The sequence below is a fragment of the Brachionichthys hirsutus genome, chromosome 5, assembly GCF_040956055.1.
Source record: "Brachionichthys hirsutus isolate HB-005 chromosome 5, CSIRO-AGI_Bhir_v1, whole genome shotgun sequence".
Lineage (NCBI taxonomy): Eukaryota > Metazoa > Chordata > Actinopteri > Lophiiformes > Brachionichthyidae > Brachionichthys > Brachionichthys hirsutus.
Window position 1 is genome coordinate 1,918,695 of NC_090901.1, and position 20,224 is coordinate 1,938,918.

At 40.4% G+C, this 20,224-nt stretch overlaps 1 protein-coding gene across 1 annotated transcript in view; it reads left to right on the top strand.

Moving 5' to 3' along the window:
* Positions 1-20,224, top strand: part of shank3a (SH3 and multiple ankyrin repeat domains 3a) — a 73,957-nt gene that overhangs the window by 17,494 nt on the left and 36,239 nt on the right. The window contains exons 4-11 of the mRNA XM_068739053.1: positions 12,942-13,050; positions 13,545-13,696; positions 14,537-14,704; positions 16,045-16,161; positions 18,205-18,282; positions 18,608-18,674; positions 19,140-19,369; positions 19,460-19,629. Of these exons, the coding sequence (XP_068595154.1) occupies positions 12,942-13,050; positions 13,545-13,696; positions 14,537-14,704; positions 16,045-16,161; positions 18,205-18,282; positions 18,608-18,674; positions 19,140-19,369; positions 19,460-19,629 (1,091 nt within the window). The remainder of the gene's footprint in view (positions 1-12,941; positions 13,051-13,544; positions 13,697-14,536; positions 14,705-16,044; positions 16,162-18,204; positions 18,283-18,607; positions 18,675-19,139; positions 19,370-19,459; positions 19,630-20,224) is intronic.

Below are 20,224 nucleotides of genomic sequence, written 5' to 3' on the forward strand. Positions count from 1 at the left end.
AAATGGTGTTTGCGACTCTTTTTTTCCTGAATTACTTCTGAATTTGCATAATTACTTCCAGAGGTATAGAGGGAAATCCTGTTGTGGGTGATTCTTGCAGCCTCAGCAGTTGTGGTCAAGCATTAGCCTAGTTTGCTGGTATGAAACCCATCCGCCGCAGGCTGAAATTTAGAATGAGGTCATAATTGATAGGATTTCCTCCCTCGCCTTTTTTTTTTTTTTATCCATCCCAATCACACCGCTCCACACTGACCTGCCCTGCTTAACGATGGAGAGTGTTTTCATTGATATAACTTTCATATAATACTTCCAGGGCTAAAAACTCTTCAGAAAGATACAACAGCAAAAGTAACACGCAAGTTGGTAAAGGGACGAACGACAATAATTTTGGGCGAAAGTGTCAACAGGGCAGGGCTTAAATACCAAACATTTCTAATAGATAAATGATTGGCAGGTGTGTCTCCAGGTGTTCAGCCAACGCTCAGCATGTCATGCCCACACTGAAAAACATGGAAAAACAGTGAAAACCTGCTCATTGATGTCCACCATTCTGAAAAATATAAAATAATTCACAGACTTTACACATAATTTATTTTGGATGCCTGCTTGTTTTTCATGGTTCTAAATACAGCCTTATAGCCTTCATCCCATCCTCACCTATAGAGTGACAGAGATGTGAGAATATTTTTGACAGTAAATCTGCGTCTAAGCTCACAGCTTCAAACTTTGACATTGCACATGTTAAGTTGGGGTTTCCACCAAAAACAAGAGTGCCCCAGGAAGCCACTGTGCAGTTCAAACCCTGGATGGATAGAAAGATAGATGTGTTTTAGCGATGCATAATTATGAAAATATGGCCTTGGGCATCAAGTCCATAGATGTGGTTCAAAAGGGGGTGGGTTAGACGAAACTAAAGAGGCTCTCTAGAGTGGTAGAGAGCATTTAGTAATGCCCTATTTGGCAAGGTGGTCACCAAAGCTATAGAACACAGTTAGCAGAACAAGGAAAAAAAATTGTGTGCTCACATCACAGAGAGTCAGTTGATAAATTGCACACCATGTCAAAATGTGAAATGATCTAATTCAGTGGATGGAATATTTGTCTAAATTGATTCCAGCTTACACTGTGCCAAAGTTTGTTGTCTATGTACGGGAAAGCATACTTCACACAAGTCTTCCCCTTAAAATGGATTGCTTAGTAGCGCTATTCCTCATACACTTGGCTTTGTATTGCATAACTTATTTTATTCCCGCATTACTTTGAATTTACAATGAAACTGCTCATAGAATGGATCTCATTGTCGGTGTGTTATTATTCGGAGATGCTAGATCCCACTGAGGATTTGCACAGTGTGTCAGCTTTCCTATCAGTGCATTGCTATTGTAACTGCAGGCACAGTGAATTTGATGTGGAATGTTTGCACAATACACAGAAGCACAATATATGCATGCATACACATACAAAGACGAGACAGAATGAGATGATATTTCAAACAGACAATCCCTTTCACAACATCCCATTGATCAACAATCCCCTAAAAAGAAGAGACATTTAGTACATGCAAAATGAGTTATCTATACAAACTATTTGTTTCTAATCATTATTCTAGTAGCACTACAAGATGATAGAGAATTATCACTGTATCTCCCACTATCACTATGTTAAGCCCCTGTTGGTCTGGAGAAGAGACTCTCTCTCCATCCAGTTACATATTCTATGTAATTGGAGAGGGTCTCCATATAACAGAGAGTTCTGAGTTAGTTGTGGTTGCACAAGCGCCTTCCATTATTTCCATTCCTCCAAATTTTCCTGCCCCATCTTTCCTCTGCTTCCTCTCACTTTTAATAGTTTATCATGCTTCTCGACCCCCAACCACTCTCTTTGTTCTTTTCTCTTTGGGTATAAACTCACTGTATCTAACGCGTTCTCTCCTCCCTCTATTTTCCCTCCCTTTCTTGCGCTCTCTTTCCCCCCACCCTCCCTCACTCCAGCATCCTGCAAAATCAGCCCTTATCTTTCTGTTTCTGCATGTCTGTGCATGCACAGGAGGCAGTGTGTGCATCCATGCTGGGGTGAGGGGTTGTGCAAGTGACCATGTAAGTGTCTCACTTTGAAAAGACGAGAGGCAGTGAAGGAGAGAGAGAGAGAGCGCTCAAGAAGAGAGGAGACGAGGAGGATAGGCACTGGATATGGCCATGTGCATGGTGTTTTGGCATTGGGACTGTAGCTGACCTACACGAGTGCATGTGTGGCAGGGAGAGTGTGTGAAATGGGATCCGCTCTGGGCAGAGGACAAGCAGTCAGAAGAAAGAAAAGAAAAACTAAAGAAACAAGGAAGGCCAGGCTCAATAGTAAGGTACCTCAATTGCTCTCATCATCTGTTTAATTTAAATGTGGCTTTTTCTCTGGAATAAATGTGTATTTTTATTCTGTCTGTCTGTTTTTCATATTTCCTCTATTCAGTTATGAATGAACACTCTCAACACATTTATGTCTATCTTTCTCTCTCTCTCTCTCTCTCTCTCTCTCTCTGTCCCTCCCTCCTGGCTTGTGCTCTGTTGTTATGCTCTACTCCTGCATGTTGGCTGTGTGAATAAATGGTGCAGCCTTGAATGAAACCCTAACAGAATGCTAATGTTTCTCTCCGCACTGGTTCATTTACTCACTGTGGGTTTGCGTCATTGCGTGTGTGTGTGTGTGTGTGTATTCTGTATGAGGCATTCCTATGTAAATATACATGTGGGGCTGCGAGTGTGTGTTAAAATGTGTGTATGTAAAATGTTAGGATCATATAAACTGCCACTCCCGGTTGTTTCTGTGAACCCATGCTGACAGTCTCAGCTCAGCTCACAAACAACTGCCATTACTTTATTAGACCAAATATCTCTTCATTATGTGCGGAATCTATAACGTATAAAATCCATCATTTGGACTTGTCTAATATGTCCTCTTTGATGTTTTGCAACTTCCCAGAGGACATATTCAATTTGTGTTGTACTTTTTTTGTCCCTGTTCATAGAGCTTGGTTTCTAGTTACCCTCCATACATTAGGCTACTGCTAATTATGTTTATTGTCTGATATTGTTATTATGGCTTGTGTATGTTGAGTAAGCGAGAATGACGGCGCAGATGTGAAAGAAGGAATTGATTCTGTTGTATTCAGCATGCTCTGAAACCAGGCCATGCAGAAACTACAGCCCCGGGCTCCTTATAGCATTCTGTACTAAGCTCTATGAGTCTGCCGGTTAAACATGCTAATACTAACTTGCTGAAGTTTTGTCACTGCAGATGAATATAAGGAGGAATATCTCATTCAGGCAGCAAATGCAGGACCCAGGAGCCCAGTTTGAATTTCAATAATCAGTTTCTGGCATCAATAGCATAGAGGACGTCCTCTTTACTATCCCCTCTCCATGTATTATTGCACATAGTGTTCCAATATAGACACTGCTGCCTCCCTTAGCTACTAGGAAGAATGCAAAATTGTACATTGTCAACACAACATCACTAGCTCTTTAGCGGTTTTGAAACCTCCATATACTGTGATCCATTTTAAAAAACAAACAAATTTGCTTATTAATTGCATCTGAAAAAAAATCTGAACATTCTTTTCAACCATCATCCATCCCAATTTTTTTTTTTTACATTTCCTAACCGCTTATTCCGCTATCGGGTCGCGGGCCAAGCTGGAGCCAATCCCAGCAGTCAATGGGCGAGAGGCAGGGGACACCCTGGACAAGCCGCCAGTCCATCGCAGGGCAACACAGAGACAGACAACCAGCCACACACACACTCACACCTACGGGCAATTTAGTGTCACCAATCAGCCTAGGCAGCATGTCTTTGGAGGTGGGAGGAAGCCGGAGAACCCGGAGAGAACCCACGCAGACACGGGGAGAACATGCAAACTCCTCACAGAATGGCCACAAGCCGGAGACGAACCTGCGACCATCTCGCTGTGAGGCAACAGTGCTTACCACTGTGCCACCGAGTGTGTCCATCCAATATAACTGCATCTAATTTTGGTGTTGATGATATTACACTTCATGGTACTAGTTCAGTAGAAGCTGCCATTTCTATGAGGTTTGGAAAGTTAGACTATGTCAGATTTGATAGTTATGTGGCTGCATAGTCAACGTCACTGAAAGAAAAGAGAAAGAATGTAAAGTCACAACAGAGAAGCACAAGCATAAAAGAGCCTACCAAGAATGTAAATGGTTGACTCACACAGGGTTCTTGTTGTTCTACATTATACTTCAATAATATGCTTTAGTACTTAAATACTCAAAATAAGGTGATTTCAACAGAACTGCAAGCGAGTCAGAACATCGTACTGTTACGCAGATTCGTAAGCTAAATCTGACCATTGATTGAAGGACTTGGAAGGACCAAGCAGGAAGATTGTTCTCGTTCTTGTATTGTTCTATTATCCACAATGTACACATTCAGAATTGTTAAAAGAAAACAAAAAACAAAAAATGTCAGATCTGACACCTTACCAGTTCATAAATGTAAAAATACCAGCACATTTGCGTCCTCTGGTGGTGGCAGGGTTAGAAGTTCCGCAGGGTTTGCTGGACTATTGACCAAATAACCAACTAACCAACTAAGGATCAAGGATAGATCCTGCCTCAATGCATTTTCCCACATTGTTCCATTGTTCCATACTTTGTAATGACAGACTTCTAGGTCAGCCAGAATGAATAGAGATAGAAGAGGATGCCAGAGGCATGAAGTACAATCATTTGACTGAATGAAAACACTAGCCACGTATCCCCTGCCTCAGCCTGCAGCTTGTATGCTACCCTCTGCTGTCGCTTGGCCTGTAGACCGCTAGGGTTCTAATGTAAGCGAGTGATTTGTACTTTACTTTCAGATTTATTTTGATGCAAGTTTTACAAGAATGAGCTTCAGTTCACCTTCGGTCAGCGTAGCTGTGTATCAGCCACTGGCTAGTGCACCAGTGAGAACGCACATGACTGGTTCTGATTCAGCTCTTCCTTTCTCTAGACCATTCTGATGACAGCATGCATTCCCCTCATGTTCCCCGACCACCCTGCTCACAAACACTAACACACAAAAGTACGCAGTTGTTCAATAAAGTCAACAAGAGAAGTACGTTGTCATATTTTATCTGAGAGAATGCAATTTAGACTCCATGCTGAGTTTTAGTCATTATTCAGTCCACAATCTCTCAGTATGAAATGCCAGTAGCTGTGAAAATTTTTAATTTAAATCTGATAGGTTCTCATTCATGATGTGAACAAAGGATTTTTAGTGTTGGAGCAGCAAAAGATATATGGCAAGGCAGCTTGTTGGTGCAGTGGGTAGCACTGTTGCCTCACAGTAAGAATGTCCTTGTTTTGATTATACATGGGACTTTTCTGTGTGGAGTTTGCATGTTCTCCCCATGTACGCCTCGGTTTTCTCCGGGATCGCTGGCTTCCTCCCACCTTCAAAAACATTAAACTTGAATTTGACACTCTGAATTGTCTGAAGGAATAAATGTCTGCGTGTAACCGAGTGATAAACCGTCCATTTGTTCAGGGTGAACCTCGCATCTCACCCAATGGCAGCTGGGATAGGCTTAGTGGACTGTATATGGTGTAAAATAGAATCAGCATCCTATGATAGCACATTGTCAATGCAGCTGCTGTTTAACTGCATGCTTCCATGCAGTGCAACTAGTGTGCAGATCGGACACAACAAGGTGACATTAAAGATACCTTAGTTTCCTGGTTGAGATTAAGGCTAGTAAACAATGCAAGATAATTACGGTAGCCATCTTTCCATTGTAGCCAGGAAGGCAGTACAGGAAATGCAGCAGAATCGAATCGGCCAGTGCACTGCACACTTGTCATTGTGTTCATGAATGACAAAGAGGACATGGATTTGCATGCATTGTACTGGTCCTGTCAGAGCGGGCCTACACTGCTCTGCTTGCACAAAGTGGGATAATTAAGAGGAACACTAAATGGTATACAGAGCTAAAGAACATTATTCCAGTGCTTCTGAAAAGGATTACTAAAGCCACCATGCTGCTGCGTTCAGAGAGTGCTGCCAAGATCCGGACCACAGAGGTTAGATACAAAACTCTTAATGAGAGTTCCTCTAAAATAACTCAGTCAATTCAGGTTACCGTGAGAGTGAAATTCAGGTTACCGTGAGAGTGAGTCTGTACAGGTAACGTTTTTTAATTTATTTATTAAATGTTTGATCCAGACATCTAATTTGATGTTTTTTAATCGGTGCATTATTTTGGCATGCTGCTGCTGATATTTTACTATTTCATGTATGAAAGGCAGATTTGAATTGATTTCAATAGGAATTAACTAATAACATTAGATTCATGTTTAATGATTCCTGTTTTCACATGTTCTTTGCTTTTTAGATCAATTACTTTGTCTCATTGCATCACATTGTAAAAGCTCCATCATAGGATAACCAGACTTCACTGGCTGTGAATGCTTTATCAGCAGGTGGCATGTGTCCAGGCAAAGACTGGCTTCAAACTCGAATGCCAGAGGCTTTTTCTATTCATTCTTTCTTGTGGTTTTTGTTCCCCCATTTTTTCCTTTTTTTAAATTACATTTTTTCTGTTGCCCTTTAAAATAATAAATTATCAAAATAAACCAAAAAAATAATAATTTTATTTTTGGGAGTCTTTTTTTTTACTTCAGCACAATTTTCACTTCAGATGTTTTGTAAAATGAAATATTTCCAAATCTAATTTTTTTTAAAGCCTAATGCCGTCACCATATCACATATATTGTATAACGTTCATATCTGATTCTTTATGAACCAGCTGCACGCTGCTGTGTTCTGAAACACTTTTTCCATTCATTCTTTTCTAATAATAATGACTGAGGTTACTTTCGATGTGGTATTTTGAAAAGTAGTGCAATAAAAGGGCTAAGAACTAACATGTCATATGCTATTTGTGTATAAGCAAAGCATGATGTGTGTTGTTTCATGTGTGAAAATGTGTAAAGCTGAGAATGTTCTTACACTTGTGCAGTTCTGGGCTGAGAGTTTGAGTGGCAGGTGTGATTTTTCTCTTTGTGTGTGTGTGTGTGTGTGTGTGTGTGTAAGCAGTTGTAAAAAGCTACAATACTGCTGAAGGCAGCAAGTTGTTTGTAGCATATTTCATTTGCAATGATGAGGACATTGTTTCAGGTGAGCTGTAAAAACTACAAAGCAGCATAGGGAAAAACATTTATGGCCAATGGTGTGCTCGATGCTGTTGCTATAGCAACAACACTCCTGTCACTGGCATTGAAGTTTTTTTTTACTGCACTCATGTATCATGAATAAAATGTGTGTGCTAAATAATGAAACAGTAAGTGCTTTTAACCGCGTGCTTTGTGTGTGTGTGTGTGTGTGTGTGTGTGTGTGTGAGAGAGAGAGAGAGAGAGAGAGCGCGAGAGATGAGCACATGTATGACTCAATGAGTGTAGTAATTTTCATTCTCACTCCTCTTAGTATCGGTCTTCCCTTAAGCTAAAGAGCAGCAACTTATTGCAATTTATTTTTTGCTTTACATTAAAGGTTGAAGATTGCCCTCACAGAAAAAAGAAAACAGTTCCTTGGGATCAAGTTTACAAACTGTTATACAGTGAATTTGTCTTTTTTGTAGCTAAGAGCATTACACTTTAAGCCTGTTAGGCATGGGTATTGGAGATTAGTAAACTCTCCCTCTTTCAGAAGAACACACTGAAGGCTGCAGTCCAGACAGACACAGATGGCGGTAGAACGACTCACAGATATATAGGCTGATAAAAGACACAAAGGAACACTAATCTGGTCTAACAGGCGTGAAGCAGAACATAGCAGCGTTTAAATACGCACATTAAGCCACAAAGAGTAATTATTAGGTACTTTTATTGGATCGTTCAATCCTCCTGCAAGTTTAACAAATTATCTCCCATTAGGGGCCATAAAAAGAAAAAAAGAACGAAAATTACTGTAAATTAAAGGGCAGTACGTCGCTGCTTTTCTTATTTACAGCGCATTCCTGTAAATAATAACATTACATCAAATTGCTGTACTAATATTTGTGCTACAAAATTGCACCACACTTTACAACATTGCATTCCAAGACATTAATACAGAATACTGAGAATCTCCTACACAGACATCCCTGTAGAAATGTCAAGTTTAATTTAGCTTGGACATCTGACACAGTTTGTATTAGATATCCATACAAACATTTACAGATTTGTCAACAATACTTTTTTAAAAGATGTTTTTAAATACATTATCCACACATATACTTTTTCCATAATCATGGTCTGTATTTAAACAATCTTAAGGTTGTTAACAGCCATTTTTCTCTTATGTCATGTCTTTCCACTTCTCACCATTCCTTTCCCTCACGTGACCCCACTTCCTTGTGTTTCCAGCACACTATGTCATCGTGTTGCATTTTTAATGTGAACATGCTTCTAGACCTTTGTATGCTTACAATAAGTCTCACAGTTTATATCTTCCTCAGGTAGGGAACTGAGTGAATAGACTTTATGCTTTCCTTTTATTTTCAATTAATAAATCAATTATTTAACCTGTATTATCTACAGTATAAATTCCATGTCTCGATCTTTGCCTGATTTTCTTTGGACTACTTACAAGTGCAGAGCCTACATTTGTCTCATTTGCCAGAATGTTTCTCAAAAAGCAGTCGTCAAGGCTAAATATTCGAACATTTTTCTGATAAATGAAAAATAAATTTCAAGAAACCCTTATAATCCCACCTGTGACAAATACTTGCGTTTAGCCCATTACTACACAACCCGTAAATTGGTTTCCTATTGTTGTTTATATTTGTTGCATGAGTGAGGAAATTAAAGTAATGCTCCGAATTGGTGTTGTGTCTCTCTGGACTTATGTGTGTCTAATTAATATTCAGCACCTCTGCAGCAGGACGGCTTCTTTTCAAAGCATCTGGGAGGGAGGGGTCAAGGCTTGCCCACATTACTCCATCCAGCCATTACATAAGCCTCTGTCAGCAGAGCACAAACACACAGAAAGCCAGGAACATCCTGTGCCGGATAAGGGTCGTATTGTTTGCTGATGTGACTCTCTAAATTGATCGTTGATAACACAGTTTGCGCATAAAGCAGAGTGCTATTTTATACCACGTAAAAGAGTTGGCCAGTGTTTTTCATAGGGTCACAGATGCTGCCTTCATGTCTTAATGATTATTTTTTGGAGTATGAAAGTACTGTCTATGTACAGAATTTTCTATGTTTGTTTACGAACAGTGTTTTCAAGTCACTAATTTGATCAACAGTTTGAGCTCTTTTGTTCATCCCTGACACTGTTGGGTTTGATTTAGCAGACTATCAATCAGTGTCACAATTGTTTTCCGGTATCGCTGCCAGACAGGCTGAATAGACCCACACAAATATGACAACATGACACTGACACGGTGTACCTGATGAGCTGGAAGTAAACTTCACCAAGAGTCTGTTATTGTTCAGATCAGTAACCATTTTTAAAAGTCTACTTTTTTTTGCTAACTATCTGCGTATACTTTATGGAGTGTTTTAAACTTGTAGCATGGATATCACATTTACACAGGAAATAGGTCTTGATGGAAATGTGGGAATATCATTGAATATTAGCAATGAAGAGCTCTAATGCAGCTGGCACTGATAGTAAGACTATGTTTGACCAGTTGAATCATTACTTCCATGTTTGTTTGAGGCCTCTGCCCAGCTGAATAAACTATGTTATGATGTCTGATGTCTGACCGCCCCCATGAGGAAGCCCAAGTCCCGCCGCTCTGTCGAGGCAGCTGCAACGCCTAAGAGCATGTGTGTAATTCGCGGGGAGGGTATGATCCCTCCTATTAAGCATTGCATTGGTGAGCATTGGAATTACTGCTCATCCATGGCGCTGTGTGCTCGAGCCAGCTGTGATGGGCCCAGGGCTATTGAGCCATGTAAATATAGGGCAGTGAAAGAGTCCTACATACACAAATACATGGATTACACATGAGTTGACATGAACGTTGATATTTATACACCTTTCCTTTTATGAATTTGGCAAAAATACTTTATAAAAGAAGGAGAAAAGAACAGCCACAGAACAAACTGAAGAAAGATTTCAAAAAGAGTTGTATTCCATTTTTTATTTCTTGCTTTGTAGAGGTGAATAACACCCCCCCCCCCGTTAGTGGTTGTGGTGACAAGAAGGAAATTGAAGTCAACATTTCTATTAGTTTCAGTACCAGAAATATATTACATTCTACATTTGAGATTGGAAATGTCCATTCACAATAGCATAAACGTTTTGCAGCCCGCTTTGAAAAGAACATACAGTAACAAAAATCATACTTTATTGAAAGACTGTCTATGTCACAAAGAGTAGTTGAAGAGTGAATTCTCATCACATTGTGCTGAACATCTGCAGATTATTATGTTGGTGAATTGCCATAGATTCTAGAGTTGATTATTGCTGCTTTTTGTTGTTCTGCTGCACAGAAGATAAAATGCTATTTTTCATGTCTTCCTTCCCTATTCTCTTTCTCTCCTCCTTTCATTGTTTTCCCAGTCTCTTTTTCTTGACCCAGCAACACGGTTATTCCATCCTCATAACAGAAGAGGTGGACAGATCACCAGTCTAACGTTTATCCTATAGGTTTGGATGCACTCCATAAGTCTGTGCACTCCATGCAGTGTCTTTATACTTACACTTAATTCTTACTCTTGCAAATGGTGGAATTGCTATGATAAAGCATAAAAACACAATACATGTGACATGAGATGCAAAATGATCTACCGGTACTTAATTTGTGAAAGTGTTTTCAAGTTGTTGCAGCAGTAAGAGGACTAGCTTTGTCATACGTTTGTGCCAATTGTAGTGGTTTGGTACATCACACAGAGCTGTCTGTGAAAAGAAGTATTTTTGATACCAATTTAGGAGAATTTCTGTTAAAATGTAATGCTTTCACTGAAAATCCAGCTTCGAGGAACAAAGCTGTAAAAGAGAGGATTTAGAGATTAGAGCAGTGAGAGCAGGGAGCAGGTAGAGGGGAAGTGGAGGTCTGCTCTAGAAAAGAGAGGAATGAAGGTGAGCAGGAGTAAAACAGAGCATGTGTGTAAATGAGAAGGTCCCAGGGGGGACAGTGAAGTTACAAGGAATAGATGTAAAGAAGGTGGAGGACTTCAGGTACCTCGGGTCAACAGTGCAGAGTGACGGAGAGAATGTGGAAAGGAGGTGAAGAATCTTGTGCAGGTAGGCTGGAACAAGTGGAGGAAAGTATCATATGTGCTCTGTGATAGGAGAGTGTCAGCGAGGATGAAGGGAAAGGTCTACAAGACAGTGGTGAGGCCAGCCATGATGGACGGCTTAGAGACAGTGGCTCTGAGGAAAATTAGTCTTTGTTGCTGTAAAAGTTGTTAACTCTTGAATCTGATAAACCACCATCATGTCATAGTGATGTGGAAAAAACTTTGTGTGTGCATGTGTGTGTGTGTGTGCGTGTTTTACAAAGAGAGAGAGAAAGATGGCAATACTCTGAATATTTTTATCAAAACCCTCATTAAAGGAGAAAAAACTACGCTTTCTATTGGTCCCCTGTTCCGTAGAAGAGAAAACACACATCATCTTCAGCTGATCAGTGGCAACTGATCCCTCATCTCTTCAAGGCATTATCTCACCACACATTAAAACACGAGCTCAATGATCTTCCCACTCATGTGTACACTGGCTGCCAGAGTTGTCTTTGTATCCCATCACCATAACAACTGCCTCACAGCACATCTACAGAAAGCCAAAGTGTATTTCTCACTCAGTTTGACTTGGAATGATGAGTGTAGCGGATGGCGGCTTCTCGCAGTATGTTGTTGGTGAGGTGTGTGTGTGTGTGTGTGGGTGTGCGTGCGTGTGAACAAGATACAGCCTTGTAGAGGCGAGCAAGCTGCAGATGACTCGGTGGAGGATGTGATGTGAGAGTCAGAGGGATATGTAGCGTGGGACTTCTCAGAGTGAGGTTATTCTGTATGCCGCAAATGGTGAGTGTGAAAACAATCACTTATTTCACGTTAGTGTATACACTGTTATTAGGTTTAATATACTAAATGCGCTGTGCTAACTATGTCATGTAAAGTGTAATGTGCATGAGTGGAGGCTTTCGTACATGTGGATGTTATGTAATGACGAAGGCTGAGAATCCTTGAGAGAATAAGGGATTGAGTTACATATTCAGCTTTAATCCATGTGTTTCTTATTTACCATGGTCAGTATTAAACCATGGACTAAAATACATTTAATAGTCTTTTTTTTTTTTTACTTTACTCTGCATTTCAAAGTTATTAGATGCATCCTGCTCTGTAATTTTAGGGTTCAAATCGTCCAGTATTGATTGTTGCTCCTGATCTTCAGGCAATAGTGCTTGATTATGAGATATTAGTGCTGGCGCCTCACAGCTTCATTTTTCATTATATACTCTGCAGGCTTACACCCATCAGTAGATGTAATGAATATTTCTAATTATAAGTCACAGAGGAAGTGTGTGTGTGTATGTATGTATGTCAGAATTTTGCTGGGCAAAATATATTTGAATTTGTGCAGTGTTTGTTCTTAATGTTAAACATTGATGTTGGAGCCAGTGATGTGGAGCGTGGCTCTTACCAGCCACAGGGTTGCATTTTTTGGCACTAAAATAGACTGTTATTTCAGTGCTACTTGCATGTCCCTGTTTTTTGTCCATCATGTTATACCTGTTATAATTTATATCTACTGCAAAATGTCCATTTGCTTTCCAGGACAGCGCAGAAATAAAGTCTTGAAAACAGAGGGAGAGAGCAGCGACTTTAGCTTTCATCACTGAGCTGCATTATTAAACATCCCCATCCACATGAGTCTTACATTATCCAATCACAGCTGTCTCTTCCTCTACTTTCTCATCTTTCCATTTCCTTGTCTCCCTCCATTAGGCAAACCTGAAGAAGTTTATGGAGTATGTGCAGCAGAGAAACACTGAAAAGGTCTCACGATTCCTTGACAAAGGCCTGGACCCCAACTTCCATGATCCTGACACAGGAGGTGAGGAAGTCTATGCTGAAAGCGTCCCCATCCCTACCATGTCTAGTTTACCAGCTGCCTTGTGCTCTTGTTCTTCTTTCTTTTTCCGTGATTTGTCTTTTCTAAAGAAGTGTGTCTCTCTCGCTGTTTCTTCACCACAAAATGACAAAGGGTGCATTTTCTGAAATAATCTTTTAGTATTCAAGGCAGAGCTGCTTTATTCTCAATGCTAATCTCCTCACCTGAATGCAAATGTTTGTCCCAGCCATAAAATAGATTTTCCTGTTGGCTGGCAGGAATCTGAGGTGAGGACAACATAGGAAAAGCTTGGTTAAATACCAACAGGTAGCAAATACCTGAGCATGCCAGAGTCACAATCAAAGCAACCACAACATTTACCAAACTGCAGAGTATCTGGAAATGTTGTTGGGCAGTTTTGTCATCAGCTATTAACATCTTCAATTGTTGGATGTTTATATATTTGAAATTGCTTACTTGTTATTTGCTGGGAACAGAATGCCCTCTGACACTGGCATCACAGCTGGAGGGATGTGTAGAGCTCATCAAGGTGCTGAAGAGTGGAGGCGCACATCTGGACTTCAGAACAAAAGACGGCATTACTGCCCTACACAAGGCTGTGCGCAGCAAGAACCACACAGCGCTTATAGTGAGTAACACACACACACACTAGACAGCTGATTCATCTCTTTAACTTATTTTGCTACACCAATTCTTTCTCTTGCTAAACCAATTGTCGGCTTGCAAACATTTACCTCTGGGTAAGAAGAGTATGAAGGCAGGTAATCTTAGAGAATGCTTGAGTTGTGAGTCCGAACAATCCCTCTTTGAATGGGCTGGCATATTCACTCGATTGCTTTCCATGTCTGGGTTGAGGAGGCTTGTAGCCCAAATGAAAAGGTTTACATGAGTCATATAATTGATTTCCTGATGAGCTAGATATGTTGAGATCGGAATTGATTATTTCCGCTCGGTCATCATCATTGTCCACATTTTCACTGGGCCTGTAACATAGAAATGCTGCTGCTGCTGTCAGTATAGTAAGTCTGACACGTTATACTTTAAGCTGTTTCCAATAGAAACCTATAAGAGTTTTTTACAGAGAAGGTATTTGTGGTGTTCTCATATGATTTAATATAACCAGTATATACTGTAGGTCTACTGGTCATTTGAACCGTCCCTTTGCATGGCCAGGATATAACATAGACAGGACTCTATATGTTGTCCCCGTGTTGGCGTGGGTTCTATCTGGGTTCTCCGACTTTCAGCCACCACCAAAAACATGCAACTTAAGTGCAATTGTCCGTAGGTGTGAGTGTCTGCATAGATGATTGACTGTCTATGTGTTTCCCTGCGATGAACTGGCAGCTTGTCCAGGGTGTACCCCACCTCTCACCTGTAGACTGCTGGGATAGGCTACAACAATACCTGCGACCCGGAGAATGAATGAATGAATGAATGATTGGACTCCATCTTCCTCTCCCACTAGACGCTGTTGGACTTGGGCGCATCACCTGACTACAAGGACAGTAGGGGGTTGACTCCTCTCTACCACAGCTCTATGGTGGGTGGCGATCCCTACTGCTGTGAGCTGCTGCTGCATGATCATGCACTGGTTGGGTGTGTAGATGAGAATGGCTGGCAGGAGATACACCAGGTAATGCATACGCAACACAAACAAATCAGTGACTAGAGATGTGCAGAATACAAATGCAGGTGCAGCATCAGAGGGCTTGTCTGTAGTCTGAATAAAACGTTTGTGTTTCCCAACATTGTCAACAAGATTTCTCACTCAATTACTGCTGCAGCAACTGTCTAAGCCAGAGACAGCATATTTATATGTATTTTAAACATGTACTTTCTCAACAGTGCCCCCTAACAATTATAATGCCAGCTGTTTTTGCTAGCAACAATATATATATATATCTATATGCACATATAGCAGTTCGAGTGACAGAGAGCTGCTGGAGCTCTGAAGGTTATTTTACTATTTGTTGTTACTGTAAATGTAATAACTATTTTTCAACTAAATATGTAGCAGGACAGACTCATAAAATAAGACAAATACAAATAAACAACAGAACCCCAGCAATAGCCATTTTCTCCCTAATACGGTTCTTTATCTTTGTTCATCGTGATTTTCCTGTCCGTCCGCTGTGTCCTTCTCAGCACTAGTATTGTAGTGATATAGTTTAAATGGTACAATAGCATACCGACGGGGTGATAACCACCAACAATCCCATCATCATTTGTGCACTGATTCGCTGCTGTCGCACTCTCTTTGAAACACAAAAGGGAGAAGACAATGGCTGGCAAGAGTTGCTGTGCTTCGTTGTCAATGACGGGCAGGACAATACCACCGTGCAAAAAGATGGAGATTAGATGAGAAGTTCATGGCTAGCATTTCTGTAAAACAGAGTCTCAAAACCGCACAACTGTTTTCAGAATAATTTAAATTCATAGGTTCACAATGAGATTGAAGTGATAAAAACAAAATGCTCTCTTGCTTCCATAGACTGTTGACATTACAAGTTAAGTGAATAAGACCAAGGAAAATATTTAAATTCTCACCGTTTTATGGGTTTTACATGACATGTTTATTTGCCCTGTGTTTGTATTTTAGTGTAATCTAAATTCTATTTTCTCCAGTGATCACTGCTTCATCTGTATTTTATTGAGTAATTAACTTGATTTAACAAATGCTTCCCATATCTCTTTGCACACCTCTGTGACTTGACAGTGATTTCTTCACTTTAGCGTGCTGTTTTAACACATTGAATTCAAAAACATGTCAGGTTAGGATTATGTTTCAAATGTGGGATTATATCAATGGTCCTTCCTTCATCGTGATTGGTTCAAAAAAGCACAATGTAATAAACAGTTTGTGTGTAGCATTCCAAATATTTCCTTCATTGCTTTCATTATTTTCTTAGAGACACTATGTGGTGTTTTCCTTTGACTTCATATTGAAACAAAGTTTTTGTAAATCTGTTTCAGGCATGCCGCTATGGCCATGTGCAGCACCTGGAACACCTGCTGTTCTACGGCGCTGATATGAGTGGCCAGAATGCATCTGGCAACACCGCACTGCATGTGTGCGCCCTTTACAACCAGGTAACGAATGTTTTAAAAGTCTATGACAAATTAGTTCAAGATTTTAATGTATCATGCTATGTCAGTGTTGTTTTTGGGAGGTGGATTGGTATATCTGTATATGTGCATTATATGCATTATATGCAGTAAACTTATAAAAGGGAAATAAAAACAACCTATGTGAGTATTTAAAGCACTTTCAATAAAGCTGTTACAACTCCAAAACTATGAGTCACATTAACTTACTCTGCTAAGGGAAGAATAATGTTCTCACCGTCAGTGGTGTTGGCTACTAATAATATCAACTGAACTCTTGAGGTTTTTCTTGCGCGATGAAAAATTGTCCATATATCAAATTTCCTTTTGGTTTTTCTATCTTAAGGAGTTGATAAAGGTGATGTAATGTTCAGTTTCCTTAATAAGCTCAGTGGGTGCAATGTTCAAAATGAGTGCTTTGTTTCTAATTATGATATTTAAATTAATTACCATATCTTAATCAAATTAATCCAAGTCAATCCAATCAGAGTTTTAGAAACAGACTTAATTAGAATAGATTTTTAGGCTCATGATGCCGTCCGATAAAAGGCACTAATAAAGAATGAGCAGATATGCTTTTTTCTAAATTTAAAAATGTCACTAAAAATTAGTACTGGTATATGATCTGATATAAATGTGTGTGTGTGTGTGTGTGTGTGTGTGTGTGCGCCATGATTTGCTCTAGAGTCAAGAGTTGCAGGAGAGGAACAGGAAGATGTAAGGAAATGAGGACAGTGAAAGCCTGCATAGCCCCAGGAAAATGATGATTGACGTTGTTAAACTCAGTATGCCTGGTTGTGTCCTGTTCAGTAAGAGGCTGCTCGAAGAGAAGCATGTAACTGGGTGTTCAGGCAGGAAGAGGCTTTCTACTGCTTCACTGGGAGAGAGTAGTTCTCAATTCATGAACATTAAATGGGCACTTTGCTCTCTCTCTCTGTGTCTCTCTCTCTCTCTCTCTCGCTCATGTGAATAAATGAAAATAGTGTGCATACATGAGTGTGTTTGTGTGTTGTAACTGTGTTCTGCTGAGCTCAAGTCATGAGGAACGACCTACTTTAACTGGACTAGAACAACATGGTCTCATGAGGTTGTGTGTGCATGCATGTGGCTCTACGTGTTTGTGTCAAGCAAGAGGCAATATAGTCAAAAAAGGTGCAGATGAATCGTTTAATTTACAGTTACTCCTACAACGTCCTGTAAGTCTGCACTGTTGTAATGACTCTTATGTGCTCCCACTGCTAAGGATGGCTGTTCATCCCACCACTGAAGGCTGAAAAACAAAATCGATCCCAGATATTGTCTCTTAGCAGGGTTTCAGCAGGCTCGTAACAGGCCTGGCCCAGATGAGTATATACCATTACAGAGCAAAATTGCTTGGTAGAATTAACCATGGAATTAGCAGTCTAATGGAAAAGATTAATCTCTTGCATTCAAGAAAAATCACACAAGGTCAACATTTGCAGTGGAACATTCCAGAACGCAGTGGGCTTCTAGTCCCAAAAGCCCCATTCGGAGAGTGTTTTCATTGCAGGCCTGATGTTCTACCCTGATATTCCATTTGAACTCAATCAACATATGATGGGGTGTTGGTTTGTGCCACTTCTGCAACACCTGCTGAGGTAGTAACAGAGACAGAGCAGGTGTCTTTATGTTCACAGGTGCACCAGCATTGGGTGTAACATTGTTAGTGGAGTTGACAATCAGTGGCATCAGGAAATCCGTTATTTGAAGAAAAAACAACAGCACTGCTGTTAACAAAAGAGAAACATGTGCAAGTTTGAGCCAGGATGGCCTTTCATTACTTCATACTCCTGTACATCAGTTTAATTAATCCTATGATCCATACAAATTTAGTTTTTTAGTTGGCTTTGGAGATAACCATATGCATCACAACACAATGCAACACTAGGTTTTCTTACGGGCCTGCCTTGTTTGTGTGTGTGTCTGTCTTGTTGTTGAAGGTGATAAATTTAACCACAATTCAATGTAAAAGTCTTACCAATTACATGTGTCTGTTTTGTCATTCAGGACAGCTGTGCGCGAGTTCTTTTGTTCCGAGGCGCCAATAAAGAAATAAAGAACTACAACAGCCAAACGGCCTTTCAGGTGAGGCTGATAAAGAGGGTGAGAGGTGCTGCATGCGACTCAGTGTATTATGCGTTTCACATGTGGCCCATAAGAGCAGAAAGGTTTGAATGACTTCCCTTGCTCAGACTATTGCAGTTACATTGAAATTGTTGGCTGTTGACTTTTATATATTTTGACTAAAAATGTGAAACATGGGTTTGGACTAAATGTTCTTATTTTTTGTGAGTCCCATTGAATAAGTTCAACACTCAATCTTTTTTTTTCCTGAATCAAATTTGATGTCTTTCCATGTCTAATATTTGCCCTCTCCCCTCCCTGCCCTACCCTCGTTCCCCACCCTCAGGTGGCTATTATAGCAGGTAACTTTGATCTGGCTGAAATCATAAAGGTCCACAAAGCCTCAGACATTGGTAAGTAAATAGCAGTGACAGTATATTAGCAGGCTCCCTCAGTATATTGTTCATATACATATGAATGTAGTGTCTGGGAGACAGAAAGGAGAGGAAGCGCAGGTTTCATATGAAATGAGGGAATAGAGCAATTTCTATTTGGCATGAGAAAACTCTGCCATCTAGTGTGGATGGGGTGCAATTCCCACTTCTTCATTGTGACATTGAGTTGTGTTCATGTATTTGTGCTTCCATCTTTCTCAATGATAGTGTTTTGAGCCACTATAGGTACACTTTAACTAGGGAATATATGAGTCACGCATTGGTTAATTACTGAAGAAAATTTATTTTTCACTTAATTCAATCAAAATATCTGATAAAAAAAAAAAGAAATGTTCAATATTAAACAGGGTTTGATACTGTTGCTGTTCTGCACTCTCGAGTCTGTTAAAGCGATGCACTTAGAATGAATTTCATTGTCCTCAGTGCCTTTTAGGGAGACCCCTTCCTACACCAACCGTCGTCGAGCAATACCCGGTACGCTGCCCTCGCCACGTTCCTTGCTCCGCTCTGCGAGCGACAACAACCTGAATGGGGACCATGATCACATCCGCAGTCAGACACCCAGAGAAAGTCGTGGCCGTCAGGGCCACTCTCCAGTACCTTCACTGCGCAGTTTGCCCACTCTTGGGCAGCAGCACAGCAGCTTTGGAGAGGTGAGGCTGACTTTGCCCACATGTTACACTGCAACAAAGATGCTTGCGTTTTACACATTCTTGTGATACTCAGCTCTTCTTCTTTGTCAGAGCCGTCATGGAGAAATCCCTGACAGTAGTCTTCAGAGTACAGGCAGCTCCAGATCCTCTCATTCCCGGTCGCCCTCCCTACATCACATGCACGAAGACGATAAGCCAGTCCCCAGAAGGTCTCACAGCCATGGCTACCCTCATGGATACGGCCATCGTGGAAGACTCAGGTTTGACGCATTTTTAAAAGCTTTCTAAACAAACAAATCTATTCCTTTCATTTTCAGAATTCATGTCTCACACACTCATGCCATTGTTGATCACTTTAAATAGATCAGCTGTGATCTGCCTTGTGATCACACATTTACTTTGATATTCAAACCAAATGTCATAAAGTGTGATGTGTCACCCCTTAGCCACGTGTTGTTGCATCAACCATTCATTGCTACAGGTAGTAAACATGACACAAAATCAATCAGGAGGAAAATATTCTTCAATTGTTCAGACATCAATCGCAGGCACTTGGTGAAGTTCATCCCGTTTCAAAATGTACTTGAAATCTTCCCAGAAATATAATCTCAGTACAGTGTAAACATGCATCACTGTTGCTGTCACTGTTGTTTGACCTTTGCTCCTGTCAGAATATGGATTGAACTGTGTTTCTGTCACAGATGATAGCCCCAGTTATCTAACAAGCTAGCCCAAAATGCAGCGTAAGTCCTGCTGGGAGGACAGAGGGAAAATGTGTGTGTGTTTATCTTTCGTGTAGGCGTAGACACTTGCACACATCCATGGTCATGGGTCTTTGCACAGGTCAGAGATAGC